At 41.6% G+C, this 22734-nt stretch overlaps 1 protein-coding gene across 4 annotated transcripts in view; it reads left to right on the top strand.

Annotated features, from left to right (window-relative positions):
* Window positions 1-22734, top strand: part of Tnpo3 (transportin 3) — an 88735-nt gene that overhangs the window by 1693 nt on the left and 64308 nt on the right. Inside the window, exons 1-2 of one of the 4 annotated variants that reach the window (XM_006236186.5) lie at window positions 10015-10153; window positions 20331-20488. The exons of 1 other annotated variant lie outside the window; for it this stretch is intronic. Coding sequence is in view for 2 of the 3 variants with exons in the window: in XM_039107279.2 (XP_038963207.1) it covers window positions 10034-10153 (120 nt within the window). In the remaining variant the exon portion in view is untranslated. Of the gene's footprint in view, window positions 1-7649; window positions 10154-20330; window positions 20489-22734 lie in introns of those variants that run through there. 2 more of the 4 variants (XM_039107279.2, NM_001106587.1) reach the window with 2 other exon arrangements.

Raw genomic sequence — 22734 nt, 5'->3', positions numbered from 1 at the left:
GAAGATAGGAAAGAAAGGCTGGGAGAAATGAAGGACCAATTTTTAAAAAGGAGTGTTAGAGGCTGAATCTCTTATGGGAGTCCTATAGCATAGGAATCTCTTATAGGAGTCAATAGATGACAATCTGGAGTGGTTAGCCATCCCAGTTGGACTTTTCTAGGATGACACTGGAAGTCCTAGAGCAGGAACACCTGTGCAAAGGACAATTGGTCCTAAGAATTGAAGTATGGTAGGATGGTTGGTATGTCGCACACTCTACTCTTGGGAGATAAAAAAAAAAGGGAAGAGGACTGAAGTAGGGGGATTTGGAGATGTTTGATGTACTTTTGGATGTCACTATTACTGGGGTATGTTAGTGACAGTCTGCTGTATTTAGGTCATACTTAGATCAGAAGGGTGTACTAGGCCCCAAATGCTACTAGCTGTCCCACTAAGAAGCTTGTGTCATCAAAATGAAGGCATGGCTGGTCATCATCCTACGTCTAGTAGTAATGACTTGAGATCGTGACATAAATTGGCACTCTAGACCTTGCCCTGGATTGAATGGGGGTGGGAGGGCTAGAAAGGCAGTTGAGCTATAGAAGTTCTTTGAAGTCTACCCTCTGCTCTGTGACAATAGATATGTGTAGCATACGTGTAACACGTATAACACAAAGTGATATAGAAAGGGAATAGTCATGGAAATTAGAGTCCTGAAGAGTGAAGTATTTGGGCATTGAGGGAAGAGGAAATTACAAAGTCTCAGTTTGTAGAGAAATCTAGAAGACTGGGGGATGGGCAAAGGCTAGGTCAAAGGTCTCGATACACAATGTGGAACCAGAGCTGGTATCCCTGAGTGCTGACCAGGCAGAAGGGCAGGGGGCATGGGAGTCATTAATGAATCTAAGGATCCACATCTCCTGGGAAGCAAGAGATGTCAAGCAACGTGACTATCTGAAGGTGACTGGCTGAGGCTGGGTAGTCATGGCATTGTTAAGTTTCCTGCTCCTGTTTCTCATTAAATACACTGTAATCTCAGCTAATTGAGGGCTGAGTCAGGAGGATTTCAACCGCAAGATTCTGTCTCAAAAGAAAAAGCAAAATCCAGCCGCCGGGACTAGACTCACGGTTAGAAGTAGTGGGAGGGCTGGCATCAATGTCTCCAGATCTTAGGACAGTGTCTTTCCGAGAGAAACAGAAAGAGGTGCGCCCCATCCGGGCTCGTAAGCAAAGCCCATTTTTTTCACCAGCCTTGCTGGTTAGGCAAGAGTTTGACCCTTATCACACACTGAAGCAAACGACGACGTGAAGTGTTCCTCATTGAATAGTACATGAATTATACAAATTAATCCTGAGAGGAGTGTGTAGCTCGGTGTTAAAGAGAGCTTGCTTAACAGGTATGAGATCCTGGACTCAGTACCTAAGTATCACAAAAATAAACAATGAATCGTGAGGAAAAGCCGCTTCTCCCTTTCTTCTGTGTCAAGCTTCCAAAAACAAAACAACTCAATGGAAGACAGAAGACTTTGAGGGACAAAAGAGAAGGAGGCAGGGTGCAGACCCTGAACTTTGCATGCTTTTTTTCTCTTCTATTTCCCCTGGGTTCTTTGTAGTGGTTTGTTTGTTCCTGTTTCCTTAAAATGAATTCCATTTTGTTCATAGTCAAAAAGAGAAGAGTGTAGCTGGTGCTTCTCCATTCCGCACTTCTCAGAGTTATCCCTCAGCAAGGCTGTCTCTGCCTGCTGAAGGCTGAGCTCTGTGCTCTCAGTGTCTTGCAGACATTCACAGTCCTGATCTATCATCCCCCACTCTGGCTCCTCCAGCAGCTTGAATTTGCTCTGCAAGGGAAATTCCAGGAAAAGTTGTTGACTCAGGGTGCTTTTGAGCTGGAAAGCCAAAGGCAGATGTTGTCCTCAGTCTATGGGCCTAAACCGAGGGTTGAACTGAGGGGAGAAACTGCTGTGTGTACAGTATCTCCAGTTGTGTAAGCTGCAGGAATTCAGGCTAAAGCATGTGCCCCGAGGGCAGATTAGCTAGAAGCTGGAGCTATAGGGCAGTGGCGGCTCCTTTTCCTTTTCCTCTTCCTCTTCTTCCTCCTCCTCTTTTTTCACCTCCTCCACCTTCTCTTCCTCCTTCTCCTGCTGTTTTTCTTTTCTTTTTCTTTTTCTTCCTTTCTTTCTTTCTTTCTTTCTTTCTTTCTTTATTTATTTATTTATTTTGAGACAGAGTTTCTCTGTATAGTCCTGGCTGTTCTGGAACTCATTCTGTAGACCAGGCTGGCCTCGAACTCACAGAAATTCTCCTGCCTCTGCTTCCTGAGTGCTGGGATTAAAGGTATACATCACTAGGCCAGACTTCTTTTTAAAAATAGGATTTTTTTTTCCTCTTATATGTGTGAATGTTTTACCTGAATATATGTGCATGTACTCCTGTTATGGGAAGCCCACCAAAGTGACCGCTTAGACACAATTTATGGTCAATTCAAAGTCTTTATTCTGCTTGGCATGGTGGCACATACCTTTAATCCCAGCACTTGGGAGGTAGAGGCAGGAGGATCTTGGTGAGTTTGAGGCCAGTCTGGTCTACACAGTGAGTTTCAGGGCAGCCAGGCCTACATAAGGCCTCAAGACAGAAGGTCTTAAAACAAATAAAACAAAAACGAACATACAAAAAAACAAAAAGAAAGTCTTTATTCCACAGCTGGGACTACACTCAGGAATTTGAGCCCAAGTGTAGCTCTGAGCATTTAGGTCAAGGGGCCTTTAAAGGCTAAAACAACTTCCTGTTTTCTCTCTGTGTTGCAGGGGAAGGTTTGCATAAGCAAGGTTTGCATAAACAAGACCTTTAACAGAAGGTAATATAAGCAGTTAGCTGGAGGGGTTCTGCACAAAAAGCTAGGATAAGTTAGCTAGGGCATCTTGAACTTGGGGTTTCTAGAATAGAGTTGGGAAATGTTCCATAGGATTCTCCATTAAGGAGATCAAATTCTGGTTAAACCTGAAACGGCCCCAGCAGAATACAAGATGGAGGACCCTCTGCATTCTTGTCTTGTCCCAGCACTTGGGTGCATGGTGTCTTTTTTTTTTTTTAAAGATCTATTTATTTATTTTATGTATGTGAGTACACTATAGCTATCTTCACACACACACCAGAAGAGGGCATCAGATCCCATTACAGATGGCTGTGAGCCACCGTGTGGTTGCTGGGAATTGAACTCAGGACCTCTGGAAGAGCAGTCAGTGCTCTTAACAGCTGAGCCATCTCTCCAGCCCCGTGCATGGTGTCTTTAGAGATCAGGAGGTGTTCAGATCTTCTGGAAATGGAGTTACCAATGGTCCTGAGCAATCCTGGTTCTGGTTCCTCTGCAAGAGCAGCAAGCGACCCTAACTGTTGAGCCATCTCTCCAGCCCTAATGAAATTGATGGAACTAGAAAATACTATACTGAGTAAAATAATCCAGACCAGAAGGACAAATGCCACATGTTCTCTCTCGTTGGGGGCCTCCAACTCCAAATTTTTAGGTGTGAATATACAATATGGAACAACCACAAAAACAAGGAAAATAAAAAAGATACTATGGAGGGTAGGCCTAGAGAGAGGAATAGCAGAACACAGATGATGTAAAGGGGGAAATGAGAAATATGGGGGAGAGTTCTAATTGGGGGAGGGAATGGGAGGTCAATATAGAAAGAGAGCGAGGAAGGAAGAAAAAATAACACTATGTTTTAAAAAGTCGTGAGGAATTATATTTTTGTTTAACTAAAATTATATATAATACATATAACTGTATATATATATACATATATACATATATTGTTTAAATGAAGTTATGCCACTTGGTCTAACAGTGCTCCCCTAAGTCATAGGCTATCTAACAAAACCCCAGTATTAGGAGTTGTTGGTGAGGGGAGTCCAAGACACTCCCCAAACAGTGTAAGCTATTGCTACTGCCTTTAGCTGTGTCTCAAGTTGAAGGTCAATCCCTATTATTGAATACACCATGCACTTGGGACACAGGACTCAGAGGATTTGAGCCATAAGCCTTCTGTTCAGCAATGTTCAACAAGCCACAATATCCCTAAGGGCGCAGTAGTGGCACTCATACTGTGGGGGTAACCAACAGCTGTCTAACTGGACTTCAGGCCTGCTAAACAGGAGGGAAATCGTGCCTATTCATGGAAACCTGGTCAACCACCCAGGGCTAGCGAGGTCATGGATTCATGCTACTTGAACTTGCTACTGTCACCATCTTAGTTACCTTTTTATTCCCATAATATGACACAGTGGCAAGCCAGCTTATAAAAGAAAATGTTGATTGGTGCTCATGGTTCCAGAGGGTTAGAGTCCATGATGATCATGGCAGACAGCATGGTATTAGGCAGGCCTGGTGCTAGATCAGCAGCTGAGAGCTTTTGTCCCAATCCGAAAGCGGGAGGCAGAGAGAGCTATCTTTCAAAACATCAAAGTCCTTACCCAGTGACACACCTCCTCCTACAAGGTCACACCTTCTACTCTCTCTCTCTCAAGAAGTTCTACCAACTGAGGACCAAGTGCTCAAACGTATGAGCCTCTGAGGGTCATTTTCATCCAAACCAGCACAGTCCTGAAATCACATACATACAAGTACTAAATGGAATGAGCAAATCATACTTATAAATTTATGTGTGTGTGTGTGTGTGTGTGTGTGTGTGTGTGTGTGTGTGTATACACAAAACAAAGACAAAGAGGTCGTGGACTTCAGAGGGAGCTAAGAAGATTCCATTTTACGGCAGCATCAGCTCCAGTTTGAGTACAAATCAAAAGCGGAATAACCATGCGTCTCACTGAACACGTAGGAGCTACCTTCTGTCCAGCACCAAAACTTATTGGAACACACAGGGACATATGGGCTTATTAAAACCATACCAAGAGTAGGGAAATAGCTTGTTTGGTAAAGTGCTTGCATGTTTCTTAGTCAGTGTTGTATTGCTGTGGTGAGACATCATGACCACAGCAACTCTTATAAAAGAAAGCATTTGGGGCTTGTTTATAGTGTCAGAGGTTTAGCTTGTTGTGATCAGGGCAGGAAGCATGGTAGCATGCAGGGAGACAGGGTGCTAGAGAGTAACTGAGTGTCGCCGTATTTGTTTGAGTTGTTTTATTGGATTTTTATATCTACTACCTTTCCAACCTTCTTCCACCCTGAGGATCCCTTCCAGCCCCCTAATACTAGGTAGGGGAGAAAGGTCAGAGGAGAAAGGGGGCGTAGGCCTCTATAGGTTGCTTCCAGTTGATTAGAGGCTTTGGGTCCTTGGGGCAAGTCCAAATCCGAAGATCCAGCAACATCAAACACAGTAGCAGAGGCAGCAGTCGGGGTGGGGCTGCCCCAGGTCCTCAGGGCTCTCCCATTCATACCCTTTCCAGAGTTCCCAGAATTAAACTTTCTACAGCTGGCAAAGATCATGCCCCTGTTAGTGCACACAGTAAATCACAATCACCTGCTTTTCCACACCTGGGATTAAAACAAAAACATTCATATACCATACCACACCATACCATACCATACCATACCATACCATACCATACCATACCATACCATACCATAATATACCATTACTGAGTTTTTAAAGAAATCAAAGCTCACTACAACTTAGAGTCCTACATTTGGATCCACAAGCATCAGGAACAGACAGCCACTGGACCTGGCTTGACCTTCTGAAACCTCAAAGCCCACCCCCAGTGACATATTCCCTCTAACACGGCCACACCTACCAATCACTCTAAGTAGGACCACTCTCTGGTGACTAAGTATTCAAATATACGAGCATATGAGGACATTCTTATTTAAACCACCACACCATTAAACAGGAGAACCTGAGTTTGGTCTCCAGAACCCATGTTAAAAGCAGTGTATTGTGGTGTGTACTTATAAGTTAGTACTGGGGAGGCAGGAACAGGATAGGATCCTTGGGGCTTTCTGGATAGCCAGTTTATCCAAATGGTCAAAGTCCCAGGACCCCTTGAAATAAATTGTTTCAAAAAATTAAACAAGCTGGGGGCTGGCAAACTGGTTTAGCAACTAAGTGTATTTACTGCTGTAACGGAAGATCGGAGTTTGAGAAACAGGCGGTCAGCATCCTCAAAGACTTGCTTTCCCCTTTCTATTTCCAGTTAGCATACATTGTAGGGAGTTTGAACAAACAGCTAACCATTCCATAGCTCCAAAGTTTAGTCTTGTCCTTGTAGCCAGATGGTCAGCCTTGAATCTTGAGCTTCGTGCTGTGGAAGCTTCACTCCTAATGGCCGCTGCTCTTTCTCCTCATTATCACCTCTATACATGGGGGGGCTGTCAAATGCTTCCAAGTCTTCTGGGTCTTGCACACCTCACCTCCCTGCCCAACCAGGTGCCATCTATGTTACATGTAGATTAAAGGTATTAAAGCAAACCATTAGCAGTGCGTAACTAGTGAGCAATTTATAATTGTGTGTGCCGACTCCAATTTTAAAGTATGAGGTACTTATAAAATAAACTCTTTCAAATATAATATAGACTGTAAATGTAAAGATTACAAAAGTGCTCCTGTCCATCGACACGTCTCGTCTCCTTTTATTTACATCTGTATTTAACACTCTGCCACTGACTATAAACAGGCATCTTTGGTCTGCTTAAGCTCTGTTGAGGCCTTTTTAATTTTTCTGTAGTCACTCTGTTACTTGAATGGAGTGTGTGTAATTACAGTGTGATATGTAATGAGCAACCTGAGTTCACATCCATAATTAAGACTGGAATAAAAGAACCAATGTCTGTAAATGTTAAGCTGTCAAGGGACATTGGGACTACTTGGCAAATTGCTACCAATGAAACGAAGGTAGCTTCTCAATTTATTGTTATTCAATATTATTTTTTTCCATACAGGGTTTCACGTAGCCCAGGCTAATCTTGAAGACACGCTACATAGCGGAAGATAATCTTGGACTTCTGATCTTCCTGCCTCTACTTCTCTAGGGGTAGGGCTACAGGCATTCACAACCAGACCTGGGTTATGTAGTTCTGAGGATTCTTCATGCATCCTAGGAAGGCACTTTACCACTGAACTAGATCCCTGGCCCTCGTCTTCAAATTCTATTTCTGTTTTTTGTTACAGCCAGTCTGGCTTTTTTGTTTTGATTTTATTTTTTTTAAGATTTATTCATTTATTATATATAAGTACACTGTAGCTGTCTTCAGATACACCAGAAGAGGACATCGGATCTCTTTACAGATGGTTGTGAGCCACCATGTGGTTGCTGGGAATTGAACTCAGGACCTCTGGGAGAGCAGTCGGGTGCTCTTAACCGCTGAGCCATCTCTCCAGCCCCCTTGATTTGATTTTTGAGACAGGGCTGCTCCACATAGCCCTGATTGTCCTGGAACTCACTGTGGAGCTACAGTGTACTTATATATAATAAATAAATAAATCTTTAAAGAAAGATTTATTTATGTGTATTTAAGTGTATGTGAGTATTATTTAAGTGTGAGTTCACCGTCACTGTCTTCAGACACACCAGAAGAGGGCATTGGATCCCATTACAGATGGTTGTGAGCCACATGTGGTTGCTGGGAATTGAACTCAGGACTTCTGGTAGAGCAGTCAGTGCTCTTAACTGAAGCCCCATCTTTCCAGTCCTGCTGAATATGATTTTTTTTTTTTTGGTTCTTTTTTTCAGAGCTGGGGACTGAACCCAGGGCCTTGCGCTTCCTAGGCAAGTGCTCTACCACTGAGCTAAATCCCCAACCCCCTGAATATGATTTTTAAAAGAAACTTCTGTAATCTCTTCACTCCTCTAAGCTCTCGGTAACCTTTTTATAAATGTATGAAACATGATGTGTGATTCGAAATTTATGTTAGTAATTAAGATTGAACTGGAATTAAAAGAAAATCTTGCAATTGCCACAGTCACAACTCTAGGTGAAATTAGGGGTAGTCAGTGATGAAACAGATTTATTCTCAAAGTTTACAACCTGTGTAAAGACGCAGATGTGCCAGTCTATGTTAATGGCATAACTGGAGACGGGAGGACTCTGTGGAGCCACAGCTTAGCTTGCTGCTGAACTCGAGGTTCACTGAAAGTCATGTGTATCATCCTGGGACAGATCTAAGCTTTATGACAATCCCTGTGACAGCACTGCAGGGAACTGGAGTACATATTCGACATTCTCCTTCTTCTACTACTATAAAATTAGCAGTTTCTGTGGTCTGTGTTTCAGAGAGCTGAGCTCTCTTTCTTCTCTCCTGTTGCCACAGTCACCACCACATTCAATCCATTCTCCAAAATTTATTTTACGCTTCACCATCTCCATCTCTAATGCCTACATTAGGCCACTATGGCTCCTTGACAGGATTACTGCAATGATTTTTGTCCTTGTCCAAGACATTTAGTGTTGCAAGGTACAATGCTTTAAGAGAAGTCTCTAAGGAGCTAAAAGACGGATACTTTTTTTTTTTTTCCCGGAGCTGGGGACGGAACCCAGGGCCTTGCGCTTGGTAGGCAAGCGCTCCACCACTGAGCTAAATCCCCAACCCTAAAAGACGGATACTTAACGCAGTTTCTGTTTACTTACCATGTTAGGCAATCTCTTGAGGACACAAAGATACATGGGATGTGTTTGCTAAATATCAAGTCTTTCTTCCAGCTGGCGTGGACTCTTTCAGTCTACAGATTCTATAAAATACACTTTCCTCTTTTTCCTACAGACTTGAACAGTGCCTCCCAAGTGCTGGGATTAGACCTACGATCCCACATGAAGAGCCTTAAACTCTCATCTTTTTAAATGAGGTTATAGGAACTGGAGAGTCGACAAGCTCGCTGATCTTGTAGAGGACCCACATTCAGTTCCCAGCACCTATATGGCAGCTCACACTGTAACTACTCCAGCACCAGGCATGCACCATGCTGCACATGCATACATACGTGGGCAAAACACTCATACACCTAAAAATTAATCTTTAAAACAATTTCATAAAAAAAGCATTTATCTTGGAAGGTTGTTAATCTGTAACGATAATTCTTTGTACACTGTCACCTTCCATCAGATAGTTTTGTGTGTGAACTGAGGATTGCTAGACTATTGGTTAGATTGTTTGGTATTTATTTGTTTGTTTGTTTATTTATTTATTTATTTATTTATTATTTTCTGAGACAGGGTCTCTTTGTGTATTCTTGGTTGTCCAGGAATTTGCTCTGTAGACCAGACTGGCTCAAACTCAGAGATAGGCCTGCCTCTACCTCTCGAGTGCTGGGATTAAACCTGTCTGCCATCACCGCTTGGTTGTTTGTTTTTTAAAGACAGGGCTTCAGGTAATAGAGGCTGGTCTTGAATTCCTCCGGAAGGTTTTGTGGCTAACTTCCAAGGGCTGAGATTACAGGCTCCTAAACACTCCTTGGAAACAGGTGAGGAAGTAGAGGAACCGGGAGGAAAGACTGTGGATTCATTGCTGAGGAGGTAAGATTTGGTCGGGAATGTTAGACTAGACGGTCTTAAAGCTCAAGTTAGATTTATAAACCTAGGAGACTACCTTGTACCTATTTCCCCTCCCTGGTCCTCCTAGCCCGGCAGAGTCACTTCCGGGAGGAGGCGGGGGAAACAAGAGGAGGCGTGCCGGGAAGGAGGTAGTTTGTGGTGCACCAGGCGGAAGTGTGCCAAGTATACAGGCGACCGCTTCCGGTCTGGAGAAGCTCTGCTTAGGTTCGCTGCGTGGTTTGTGTCATGCGGAGGTAGGCCTTTGAGAGCAAGGCGGGAGGTGTGGAAGCAAGAACCCGCATCCGGACTCTAGAGTCTGGGATTCTGGCGGGAAGACAAGACAAAAAGGAGCCAGGAACCTGAAAACGACCTATCCGCTGTTTCCGAGGGGGCAACTTCCACGAGGAACCCCACCCCCCCCACCCCTTCCCTGGTAACGGCCAGAAAAGAGGAGATGGCGCCAGTCAGGGAGCGGCTGTGGCCGAGACAGTGAGGACGCTTGAAGGCAGAGCAAGCGGAAGCCTTGGGAGAAGTATCGGACTCTTCGCTGTCATCGCCGCCGCTTCCACCACCATGGAAGGAGCCAAGCCAACCTTGCAGCTCGTGTACCAGGCGGTGCAGGCGCTTTACCACGACCCAGATCCCAGCGGAAAGGAGCGCGCCTCGTTTTGGCTTGGGGAGCTGCAACGTTCGGTGAGGTTCGGGGAGAGGCCGTTCTGAGCCGCGGGAGCAGGGCCGAGTGGGATCTGGGCTTGAGCCGAGAGCCTGAGCCGGACGGTTGGCCTTGGGGATCCTCTTTCCCAAAGAGCTGGTGTCGTGGGGTGGGGCTGAGTAGCCACTTCTATGCCGCCTTTCGGAAACTAGTAGCAACTGATTGGTCACGAACTGGCCCTTTCCCTATCCTGTAGAATCCGTTTTGTAGTTCTGTACCTCTCGCTTGTGGCATGGATCTAGCCCTCCTTTAAGTTCCACCATTGCTTTTGCTTTATAGGCCTTGTTTCTGTTTTATTCTCTTAAACCAAAGCCAGCCCCAAATGCTTCTCCACCTCTCACTTAGTAGGGATGCTTTTGATACACCTTCTGTATCCAAGTGTTGCATCTGGCATTACCTTCCCTTTGGTAACCTTACCCACCCCTCAGTGTCTCTTGCCGATTTTCACTCATGTTATTCTCGAAATTTCTCAGGCTTCTAGATTCGTATTCGTACAGATTTTCTCCTCTCATTGGAGTGCAACATAATATAAAGAAAAATTATGGTTTCTGGAAACCTTTGGAGTTCCTTTGTTTTATATCAGATTCTTATTTCTTCTACTTGTATGTTTTCATTTGTAAGATGGGTATCATGACTATTTTAATTAGCCCATATAATTATGTGAGCGTGTGGTGGAGTGCATGATTTCCACATATCAAATTTTTGGGTTCATGTATTTCATATTTTGACTCACACTTTGTATTTTCTCCCTTGATTTTCACACTCACTTTTGCTATGTTTTTATTTTTGTAAGTTCTAATAGCTGATGATTTTGCTGACAGTGTTTAGGTTTTAGTCTATGAACTTTGAAATTCTTTGAAAACTAAGGAGGCTCATACACGCTTTCTTTTTCTTTTTCTTGCGTTTGGTGCTGGAGATCAAGTCTAGCCTACATCTCTAGCTCTCTGTCTCTTTACCCTTAATCTTTGCATTTCTTTCTCACAAGCTTATTTTTGTTTGCTCTCCCCTTGTTTAACTCATAACTGATGTTTAATGGTGCTATATCCTCCTAAATAAGCCCCTAGGTTGCAAGTACATAATTTTAAAAAACATTTGCCACTTTGACTTTGATAGTTAGGTGTAAATGTGCCACTTGTGTTCTTGTTTATATTGTGGGAAGATAAAGAAATAAGATTTTGCTGGGTGTGGTGGCGCTCGACTTTAAGCAGAGATTAAATTTCAGCTGAGATTAAATCTCAGCAGAGGCAGGCTAATCTCTATAGCCTGGTCTACACAGTTCTAGGACAATCAGGACTGTATGGAGGAGAGAAAAAAAAAAGGCTCATTAAAAAAAAAAAGGCTCATTGTAGGCTCCCCATGTAGGCCTCATGTAGTTTTTAGTTCTGCAGTCAAGGGAGTTACAGTTCCTCGATCTTCATATAGTTTTCTAAAATAGAAATAATCTACCAGGTGAACTCTTCCCTGCTGTATCTACTAATTGTGTCTTAAATCAGTACTGGAGTGCTTATTATGGACAAGCAACTTCTAGATGTTGGTAATTGGCAACAAAACAAGCAAATCTGTGCTAACCACATAGTATATTCACGATGATTAAATCTAATACATACAAGAGCTTAGAGACCTTCAACAGAGCTTAAAGTATGTTAGTATTTACTTGAGTTCCCTTCCTCTCCTTAGTTCCCACTATTCTGTTGCATCTGTTCATCTTAGAATCTCAACAGGATGACATGAGCAACTGGACAGAATAAATAGCACAGAGAGTTTTCTTTTTCTGTTTTTTTTATTTTATTTTATTATTTTTTAAAAGATTTATCTATTTTATGTATATGAGTACACTGTCACTGTCTTCAGACTCACCAGAAAAGGTCATTGCATCCCATTACAGATGGTTGTGGGCCACCATGTGGTTGCTGGGAATTGGACTCAGGACCTCTGGAAGAGCAGTGAGTGCTCTTAACTGCTGAGCCATCTCTCCAGCCCCTTGTTTTTGTATTTAATCTTTTTCTTTTCTTTTTTTTTCTTTTTTAAATTAGAGGTACTGGGGATTGAACCTAGGGCCTCACAGATGTTGGGCAAGTTGTTAATCTCTGAGTTATATTCCCATCCTTTTTACTTTTTGTTTGCTACAAAGACTTGTTAAATTCTCTAGGCTGACCTTTAACTCACAATGTAGCCTCTGAGTAACTGGGATTACAGGCCTTGCTTTCCTGTATGTGCCCAGGTGAGTTTGTTATAAGGATACTATTTATAAAGTTGCATGTATAATGGTACCAGAAGAAATGATATTATAACCTGTAGCCAAACTGTTGTTTTTTTCTGGAAGGAATAGAGAGAGGAGCAGTTACTTGGCTTTTTTGAGGGAGAATGATGAGTTTCTGGTGACAGAACTTGAGCTCCTTTGCAGTGAGGGAGGTGGAAGAATGAACTTGCTGACTCTGTGTTTCTGGGATTCCTTATAGATCAAGCCAATCAGCAGCCAGGGGACATTAGGAGGCGGGGGCAGGGGGGCTGGAAGCAGGAGGCAGGAGGCAGAGGCAGGTGGATCTCTGTGAGTTTCAAGCTAGTCAGTGCAATGAATCCCAGAACAGCCAGAGCTATATAGAGAAACCCTGAATGGGGGAGGTGGGGGATGACGACGACTGACGACAGCCTGCTGGAGAAGAAAAGATAGTAAAAAAGGTGAGGAATACCTAGCATACATATACATCATCTGGGATACTTGGCTCAGTGTTTAAATTTATTTATTGTGTGTTATGTGTGTGGATACATTTGTCAGAAGACAACTTGTGGAAATCAGTTTTCTCTTTCTGACGTGGATTCTAGATATCAAACCAAGGTGGTCAGGTTTGGCAACAAGTGTCTACAGGCTAAGTCATCTTATGTGTCTAACTCGAGCATTTAAATGAACAATTTGGTTAACACTTGGGCCTTTTCATTCCTTTATTTTCTTCAGGTCACGTAGTTGCACAAGTGGATCTTGTCATTACCAAAATCACTCAGATATCTTTCTCTGAGCACAGTCAACTATATACCCTTTTCTGGCTCAAGAATTTCAAGTAATCCTGTGTTTGAGTTTTTATTATTTTGCAGTCTTACATAATTTCAATTCTTACCAAAACTTAAAATCTTTTGTGCTTGGTGATTTAAAAAAAAAAAAAGCCATTTGTTTTGTTTTCTATGTATACATGTCATTTGTTCCCAAATGTCAACAGTATAAAATGTCCACCATATGTGTTCATATTAATAACCTATTTTCCCTGTTGCCTGAAATAAGCTTGTAGCCCTAAGATTTATCAACCTTCAAAATAGTCCTCACCTCAATGACAGTAAGAGTTTATTCTTGAGCCAAATCATGGTCTACACACATGAGTTCAGGGTGCATTTATTTTGTTATGCTATGGGATTGGTTACATGAGATTGCATTGATTACGGAACAGGGAAGTGGGGCTGGAGACACAGCTCAGTGCTTAAGAGTCCTTACTGCTGAAAGAGTCCCTTCCCAGCACTGTCTGGCAACTCACAACTGCCTGTACCCAAATTCCAAGAGATCCGGTGTTCCCTTCTGTGTATACACACACACACACACACACAACACACACACACACACACACACACACACACACACACACACACACACAAATTTAAAAAAAATAAAAACAAGGAAAGTCAAATCTAAGAATTTATAGAGTACATTGGTACATTGGTGGGCCTTTGGATGAGCAGGTTATAGGAAAGAAACAGGGAAACTGCTGTAGGTCTTTTGTTTTTTAGAGGTCTTTTTGTTTTTTTTTTTTTCTTTTTTTTTTCGGAGCTGGGGACCGAACCCAGGGCCTTGCGCTTCCTAGGCAAGCGCTCTACCACTGAGCTAAATCCCCAACCCCTCTTTTTGTTTTAAGACAGTCTTCCTATGTCTGTAGCCTTGGCTGGCCTGGAACTTGGTATGTATACCAGCTGGGCTTGAACTCTGCAAATCTGCCTTCCTCTGCCTCCCAAATGCTAGGATTAAAGGCATGTATCACCATGATTGGTTCTAAGTAGGTTTTAGGTACTATCTGGTAACTTTTTTAGCCCTTGGATTAGTAGAAGTTAGTGGTTTGCTAAGAATTTAACAAACAATGAGTGGCTATTGACGGGGTTAAAAATAGTCCAAGATAATTTGGCTCTGTATCTGCATCATTCTAACTTTATATCCTCAGAAGTTTTAATCAGCCATTGAGTCTTATAGAGTCTTTAGCACAGGTAAGGGTTTTTGGTGTTTGTTTTGGCTTTTTGAGACAGGGTTTCTCTTTTTAGCCCTGGCTGTCCTGGAACTCATTCTGTAGGCAAGGCTGGCCTCAAACTCAGAGATCTGCCTGCCTCTGCTTCTGCCTCCCTAGTGCCAGGATTAAAGGAGCGGGCCACCACTGGGCCACCCAGGTGTGGGGTTTTTGTTTCTTTTATTTCTGAGAACTTTAGTATGTAGAATCTTTCATTTGTCTTGGTCCTGTTGCCTAATTACTGTCTTGGGAATTCCTCTTTGACACTACCCTAGGGGGATTTCCTTTACCTCTTTCTTGTGTTGGGTCTACACATAACTTGATTTTGTAATTTTCTTGAATTCTTTCATTTGGTGATTAATTAAGAAGGTTATTATAAACTTTTTACTGTCTTTCTTTTGTCTTCTGTATGCATGTTTGTGTGTGAGAAGGAGCAACCTTGGGAGTTATTTCAGGAACTAATGCCCAACTCCTTTGAGAGAAAGTCTCACGGATCTAGAGCTCATCCATTGGCTGGACTGGTTAGCCAGCTGGTCCCTGCCTCCCCCACGCTAGAATAACAAACTGGTACCTGGCATCATTATTATTAGTAGTATTAGTATTTATTTCTAGGGTTCAACCTTATTCTTTTAAGGTAAGTCCTTCCTTGAATGAGAAATTCTCTCCAGATTTTTTGGGGTGGGGTGGGGGGGTGAGGTGAGAGAGATGGGACATAGTTTCATTATGTAGCCCAGGCTGCCTTTGAATTCTGGATCCTTCTGTCTTAGCCCCCTATTAGAATAGGATGTTTAACTCTTATCTTAACTTTTTCTCAAAGGGTTGTAGTTGGAATAGGATTTTGCGACATAGTTCAGATTGGCCTAGATTTTATTACTTTGTGGCTTAGGCTAGCCTTGAGCTTGAGTTTCCTCTGTTTTAGCTTCAGCTACTGCCCATGTTGTCCCTTACTGTCTTCCTGTTGCTTATCCTTTTCTGGATCACTTTACTTTGAGCAGAGTCCCCTAGTCTTGTGCCTGAAGATTTTAAGTTATGGAGCTTGTATCTTAGTGGCCACGTGGGAATGAGGGCAGGTACTAGAACCCAAGTGTGTAGGGACTCATTTAATCTTGCATTTAGATGATACTCCTCTCCTTACCTGAGTATTTCCTGGGTGTCCAGAGACCCTATTTGAGTCTTGCTGGAGTAAACCACAGAGTAAAACCTCCTTTAGGATGGGAGGATAATAGTCCACTTGTGCTGAGTCAAGGAGAAAATCTAGGGGTCTAATTGTCTTTAGTTGTACCTGGTACTTAAAATTTTGAGCTATAAGATTCAGTTTCCCCATCTAAATTCACCCTATATCCCCAGGCAGAGTTCAGTAGTTTATGTGCTGGGTAATGGTGGCAACTGTCTTTAATCAAAGCGCTTGGAGTTTGAGGCCAGCCTGGTCTACAGAGTGAGTTCCAGGACAGCCAGGGTTATGCAAAATCCTGTCTTCAAAAATCAAAAACCAAACAACAACAACGAAAAGATAGTTTATGTATCTCTCTGGTTTCTAAAGTTTGGTGTTATCTGTTTCTTTTTTCTTTGTCATGTGGAGTTTTGTCTTTCTTTTTTAGACAGTGTCTTTTGAAGCCCAGGATGGCTTTGAAACCTCTGAAACTTCAGATCTTCCTGCCTCTGTCGGACAAGTGCTGGGATTACAGGTGTATTCTCGAAAGTCCAGATAAAACAGGTGTTTTCTGATGAACCTTTACAGACTTTTTTCACCAAAATTCTTGGAACTCTGTAACCATTGTTGTGTTCTTTGTGGTAAGGGGATGTCACTGATAACTCTAAAATGTTTTAGAAGATTCTAAGTTATTTTAAATTAGATCTAAAGAAATCCTTATATAATAGCAACTTGTGCATTCTGAGTACTTAGTAGTTTCCTTTGGCCACTTCCAGTGTGTATACAAAATTAGACAATGTAGAGAGCTGTGGGGAACAAAGACTGCCTCTTTCTAGGGCTAGTAATTATGCTGCTTAGTTGTTTCACGTTGCTTCTTTTTTTTTTTTTTTTTTTTTTAAGATTTATTCATTTATTATATATAAGTACACTGTAGCTGTCTTCAGATACACCAGAAGAGGGCATCAGATCTCTTTACAGATGGTTGTGAGCCACCATGTGGTTGCTGGGAATTGAACTCAGGACCTCTGGAAGAGCAGTCAGTGCTCTTAACCGCTGAGCCATTTCTCCAGCTCCCTCATGTTGCTTCTTTTAAAGAGACCATCTGTGGGCTAGAAGTTATGTTAGAATTCAGGGCTGGGGGTGTGGCCCAGTTGGTAGGTTGCTTGTCTAGCATGTAGAAAGCCATGGATTTGCTTCCCAGTTCTGCATAATAAGCCAGGCGTGGTGGTGCATGCTTAGAATGTTAACCACCAGCACACTGGAGATAGGAAGACACACTAAGTTTGAGGGTCTCAGCTGACATGAGACCCTACCTTAAAAATGTCAGAAAGATAGGTTCTGTAGTCCTACCTGGAAACTGAAAAAGAATGATGAAAAGTATTAAAAAAAATAAGGTGAAATAAAGCCATGCTTTAAAGGACTCAGTTGATATTTTGGTATATAACTTATCACATGTCCATGGAAATTCTCTTAAAGTAGTATGTCAGAAAGGTTATGGACCATGGCTATCAGTTTCTGATTTCTTCTCTATCTCTTTTCCCTTCCGGAATTTTAAGACATTTATTTAAGAGGCAAAATAGTAAGGAGCAGGCTTTTCTGCTTACATGGTGTAGCGCCATGTAACGTTTTCAGAATCTTTCTCCTTTCGGTCACGGGTTGGTTCATTTTCCTTTGGTGGCCCACTGTGCTTCTTTCAGATTCTTCTCATCATACTTACCAGGTACCAGATCAAAGACAGATAAAGCAGATTGCTGACCCGGTTTATCACCTACTAACAAGTTACCTAGGCCTCTTCTGCCTGGATTTCCTTGTAGATTATGGATGACCCCCAAAGCAACTGTCCTGGAAAGTCTTCACCTAGCTTGGATGATGGCTTCCCCACAGCCATACAGTGGGACCTACCTGGGATTCCTTCATTCTTCTGCTTAGTTCTAGTACCTAAAGCTTTGGTTTGTCTCCAGCAGTTGTATTTACTATGTTTTCTAATTTACTTTATCTTTTATTGATTTATTTTTGTCCTCTAGTTAAGTGATCTTTAAAACATAACTTGATTTTGGAAGGAAGCCTGTTTAGAAAATCAAGTGTTTCTGTACAGCTTCTGAGGGTCAGTTAGCTTAACGAATACGTATCATTAAGAGGACGCTTCATTCTCTTCACACTGGAAGAGACTGAGTATGTAAGTAAGCAGTAAGGAGGAGAGGCCATCTAAGGCTTGACTAATCTACTTGAAACATTCCATATGAAAGTGATTATCCAGGCATGGTTGTAACTAAGGTGAAGTAAGTTTGAATGAACCCATTGCATTAATTGGACAGGGAAGACATGGCTTTGGAGTATTGGGGGCTTTGTGATGGTGTTTTTGTGGGTATGCTTTGTCTGTTTTCTGGTGTTATACGTTCTTGCCTGGATTCATTTCTTTCTGCTCCACATGGTTGGTCTTAGACCAGTTGATAGTCTGATCTAGGACATAAAATCATCAAAGCACTGCTACATTTTCTATTACAGTACCAAATTTTCAAGACTTTTCCAAATATTTATTTAGCTTTTATTGCATTGATATTTATGGGGAAAATGAAAAATGTATTTTGTGGATTTAAAAAAATATTTATTACTGTGCATGTATGGACACTCAAAAATAGGTCTGTGCACATCTTCTGGGACTCTGTCTTTTTGCCTTAAATGGAATTGGGAGGTAGAGCTCAGCTGGTCAGGCTTGTACAGCAAGTGCTTTTACCTTGAGCCATCTCACTGGCCAGATTTTATGGATTTTTTTACTATTTATTGTGGAGCATGTCTTTGTATCAGCACTCAGGAGACAGAGGTGTGCAGATCTCGATGAATTTGAGGTTAGTTTGTTCTTCACGATGAGTTAGTTCTAGGATAGCCAAGGCAACATAGTCTTTGTTTCAAAGATACATGTTTATTTTATTTTTATTATTTATGTATGTTTCTGTGTATGAGTTGCGCATGTGAATGCGGGTTCCTATAGATGCCAGAAGATGGTATTAGCTGAAGCTGGAGTTACCAGTGATTGTGAGTATCAGATGTGTGGTTGCTAGGAAGTGAACCCTGGACTAATGTAAGAGCAGTATTTGATCTTAACCACCGAGCCATTTTTTGGAGACATAGTCTTATTATGTAGACCTGGTTAGCTTGAAAGTTGCAATGTAGACCAGACTGACCCAAATATATAGAGATCCTACTGTCTCTACCTCCCTAGTGCTGAAATTAAAGGCATGAGCTACTCTGATCAGAGATTGTGGATATTTTTTATTGTGAGGAAAAAAATTCAGAACAAAACTTACCATTTTAGCCATTTTTATTGTTTTGCTTTGAGATAAAGTCCCACTATGGATCCAAGACTGCCTTTGAATTTATGATCTTTCTTCCTCAACCTGACCATTGATAGATTACAGGCTCAGGCCTAGCTTTTAAAAAACTACTTATACGTATTTGTGTGGGGGTATATTCCATGTATGTGGGCACCTGCAGAGGTCAGAAAGGGCATCAGTTCTCTGGAGTTGGAATTAAAGGCAATTGTGAGCTGCTGCCCAGTGTGAGTACTAGGAATTCAGCGAAGGTCCTTGGAAGAGTAGCAAGCACCCTAACTGCTTAGCAGTCTTTCCAGCCCACCCTTTAGCCATCGAGTGACAGTAGATAAACTGACACTGTATATCTGTTACTCCCATACATCTGTAGTGCTTTTCCTGTAGTCCCTGTTCTCCTTTCCCATAGCATGCTGCTGTCTTTGAAATAGATTGTTCTCTGGACTTTTCTCACTTAGTGCAGTGTTCTTATGGCTTAGTCATGAAGTCCCTGCTTTCAGTTCCTTTGGGATATATATGTTCAGAAGTAGAATTGCTAAGTCACATGGCTTCTTTTTTGTTTGTTTTTGACTCTAAATAACTTTCTTAGATTTTTAGAATTTCAAGCTTTAAATGTGATAAAGATTTAAAATCTCCTCTAATACTTGAATTGTTAGAAATTTACTTAGGTTTGTAGGAATGAAAGTAAGTTTTCTGTATTTTTGGCTTTCAAGAAGCCACCTCACCTGAAAACACAAATGTTTTCTTCTACCTTTACATTCTCTGAAGAGCAGCAAGTTCTCTTAACTCTCCAGTCATCTCTCCAGCCCCAGGTCTGTTAAACTTACTACAGGAAATTGAGATTAGACTATCTTACCTCTATTCCTAGTAACTTTCATTAAATAAATGCCATTGGTTGGTTTTCTTTAAAAATGCATCAGGCACTTTTAAGTTACTTTTTCATGTCTCATTGCTATCTTATTTACAGAAACTCATTTTTTCTTTGTCAGACAGAGCTCTTGGGTTCTGTGAAGGATTTCAAGTAATTCAGTTTAAGTTGTTTTTGTGCAGGATTAATTAGCAGCCATGATTGAGTCTAAATCTTGGCAGCTAATGAGTGATTCCTTTGGCTTCTGTATGGGTGTATGCTTGCAGTGTTGAAGCCCAATCAGTGATTTTGGTTGATTTGGCAGTTTTAGAGCTGTTGGTATAGCAGTGAGTCCTGGAGCAACAGTGCATCATTAAAGAAGAAAAGAGACAGGCACTTTGCAGATAGCTGTGAAGGATAATGAAGGACTTGGAAGCTATAGCCAGTTCCATATTCATCAGAGTCATGGAAATACCCTTTGAAAGAAAAGACTGATATACAGATCTGTTCTGCTGCTGCTGCTGTGTGAAGAAGGTGATTGGAATTAGACCTTAAATGGAACATGTTCTCTTGTTGCAGTCTCTTTGAAATGTGCTGCTAGTGGGAGCTGCAGCTTCCTCCTGCTGACTTGAGCCCCAGGCTTCAGTTGAGATGGCCCTTTGAGAATGTGGAGCTTAGTCCAAGCCTGGATTTCAGTGGGTAGCACCTGGCATCTGTGGCTAGAAAGTCCTTGAAGTGTAAGTGCTTTATTCTCTCCTTGTAAAGAGTCCTCTTTGTTCTCCTTTACTCCCTTCCTTTCTGCAGCTTAGAAGGAGGGATGATGAGCAATGGGGTCAGAATTCAGTTGGCTTAGTAACCAAAACAAGATAACTTGTTACTGTTTTAAAGCAACAGGTCTTTCCCTCTCTGTCTCTAGAATGCAGAATAAAAAAAAGTTAAACAATAAATTATTGCCTCAGTGTTTAATATTGGCTAGATTATTGTGAATAGAGGGCTTTTGGAGGGGTAGGGGAATTAGATACTGGGTTTGAACTCAGGATTTTACACATAAATGCTAAGCAAATGCTCTATAACTGAGGTATATTCCCAACATCTACCCACTCTTTAGTAGTTGGGATTGAACCTAGGACCTCATGCATAATTGGTAAGCACTTTACCACTGAGCTGTATTCCCAGATCTTTTCTGTTTTCTACTTTATAGTTTGAGACAGAGCCTCTCAGAGTTGTCCAGGCACTATCAATTTACTTAGGTTTTGTTTTTTGTTTTTTGTTTGTTTTGTTTTTTTGGTTTTTTGCTTTGTGAATAGAGCTTAGGCTGGCCTAGAACTCATTTGTTACTCAGGATGACTTTAAGATCTTGTTTCTCCTTCTTCTACCTATCCAGTGCTAAAAGTATGTACCACCACTCTTGGCATTTAATAGCTTTTGATTATCATTTTGCCTGATTGTTTTACAAGTCATTCTCATAGCCTTATTCCAAAACACAAATATTAGAAAGTAGTGGTATAGTTGAATAGTATACAAGACAACTTCAAGACTTTCAAGGTCTAGCTGGGCATGGTGGCTCACACCTGAAATCCTAGTATTTATATTTAGCAGGCTAGGGCAGGGAGATGGTCATGAGTCTAAGATTAACTTGGGGTACCCAGTGAGGCACCCCCCCTCTTAAGATTAAATATGCATTTGGAATTAGAAAATACCTCTTTTCCCCTTTTGGTTCTGCTCTACATATTTTAACAGAAGTAATTTGGGAATTTTTCTAAGATCAGCTTCCCAAAATTGTCCTAGGAAATGTATATAGCTGCCCTCTATAGTTCAATTAAAAAGCAAATGCCTGTTTTCATAGTCAGTTTTATACCATCACTGTGACAAAATTTCTGAGAGAAACAAAAAGAGGAAAGATTTTATTTGGGTCCATGGTCATATAGCTCCATGGTCCTCAGATTGTGTTGAGGCCAAGTATGCTAGGGAGTGCATATGTAACGGAGCTGTTCATGTTTGGTCACTGGGAAAAAGGAAAAGGGAAATTGAGGGCCTTAGAACTACGGATACCCTTTAAGGATACATGCATGACTTGCCCTCCTACTTCCTCAACTGGACATCACCTCCTAAAATCTCTGTCCCAATAGTCCATTATGGTTAGGTTTTCTATTTTTAGTTTTATTTTATGTGGAGTAGGGACACATGCATGCTATGACAAATGTGTGGAGGTCAGAGGAGTCACTCTTTTGTTTCCATGTTGGTCTCAGGGATCAAATTCAGGTAGTCAAGCTTGGGGTAAGAACCTCTATATGCTGAATCATCTCAATGGCCTTCATTTATGGATTAACTGTTGGTGAAAGTTAAAACCTTCAATATCCAACCACTTACCAATTGCCACCTCTAAACATTGATGGATTGGTGATTTCAGTCAGTGAGCTTTGGGGACACTTCAGTTCTAACCTGCGTCTAGATCACACAGTGATTAGAATATGCAAATATCCTCTCTTTTTCTTTCAGACAAAGTATTTTAGTTATTGGTCATGTTGCTATAACAAAATACTTGAGAAGACAATTTTAGGAAGGGTTTGTTTTGGCTTGTGGTTTCAGGGAACATAGCCTATCGTAGCAGAAACAGTAAGCTAGCAGAGACAAGAGGCAGCTAATGGTGTATCTACAGTCAGGAAGCAGAGAGCTATGAAAACTTCCATTTAACTTGTTTTCTTTATTTTTTTCGTCCAGGATCTGAGCCTGTAGAATAATAGATACCGTTCACATTTAGGTTAGTTTCCTACCTCATTTAACCTACTGTAGATAATTCCTCACAGGTATTCCCAGAGGTTTGTTTCCATGGTGATTCTAAATCTCATTAAGTTGAGAATGAAGAGGGTCTCATGTGGCCCCAGTTGGCATCAAACTTACATAGCCAAGCATGTACTTGAACTTCTGAAGTTCCTTCTGCCAATATCCTGAGTGCCTCAGATTACGCTAGGCAGGTGTTTAC

Source organism: Rattus norvegicus, chromosome 4, assembly GCF_036323735.1.
Source record: "Rattus norvegicus strain BN/NHsdMcwi chromosome 4, GRCr8, whole genome shotgun sequence".
In the NCBI taxonomy this organism is placed as follows: domain Eukaryota; kingdom Metazoa; phylum Chordata; class Mammalia; order Rodentia; family Muridae; genus Rattus; species Rattus norvegicus.
Note: the sequence above shows the minus strand (reverse complement) of the source record. Positions and strands in the feature narration are given on the sequence as shown.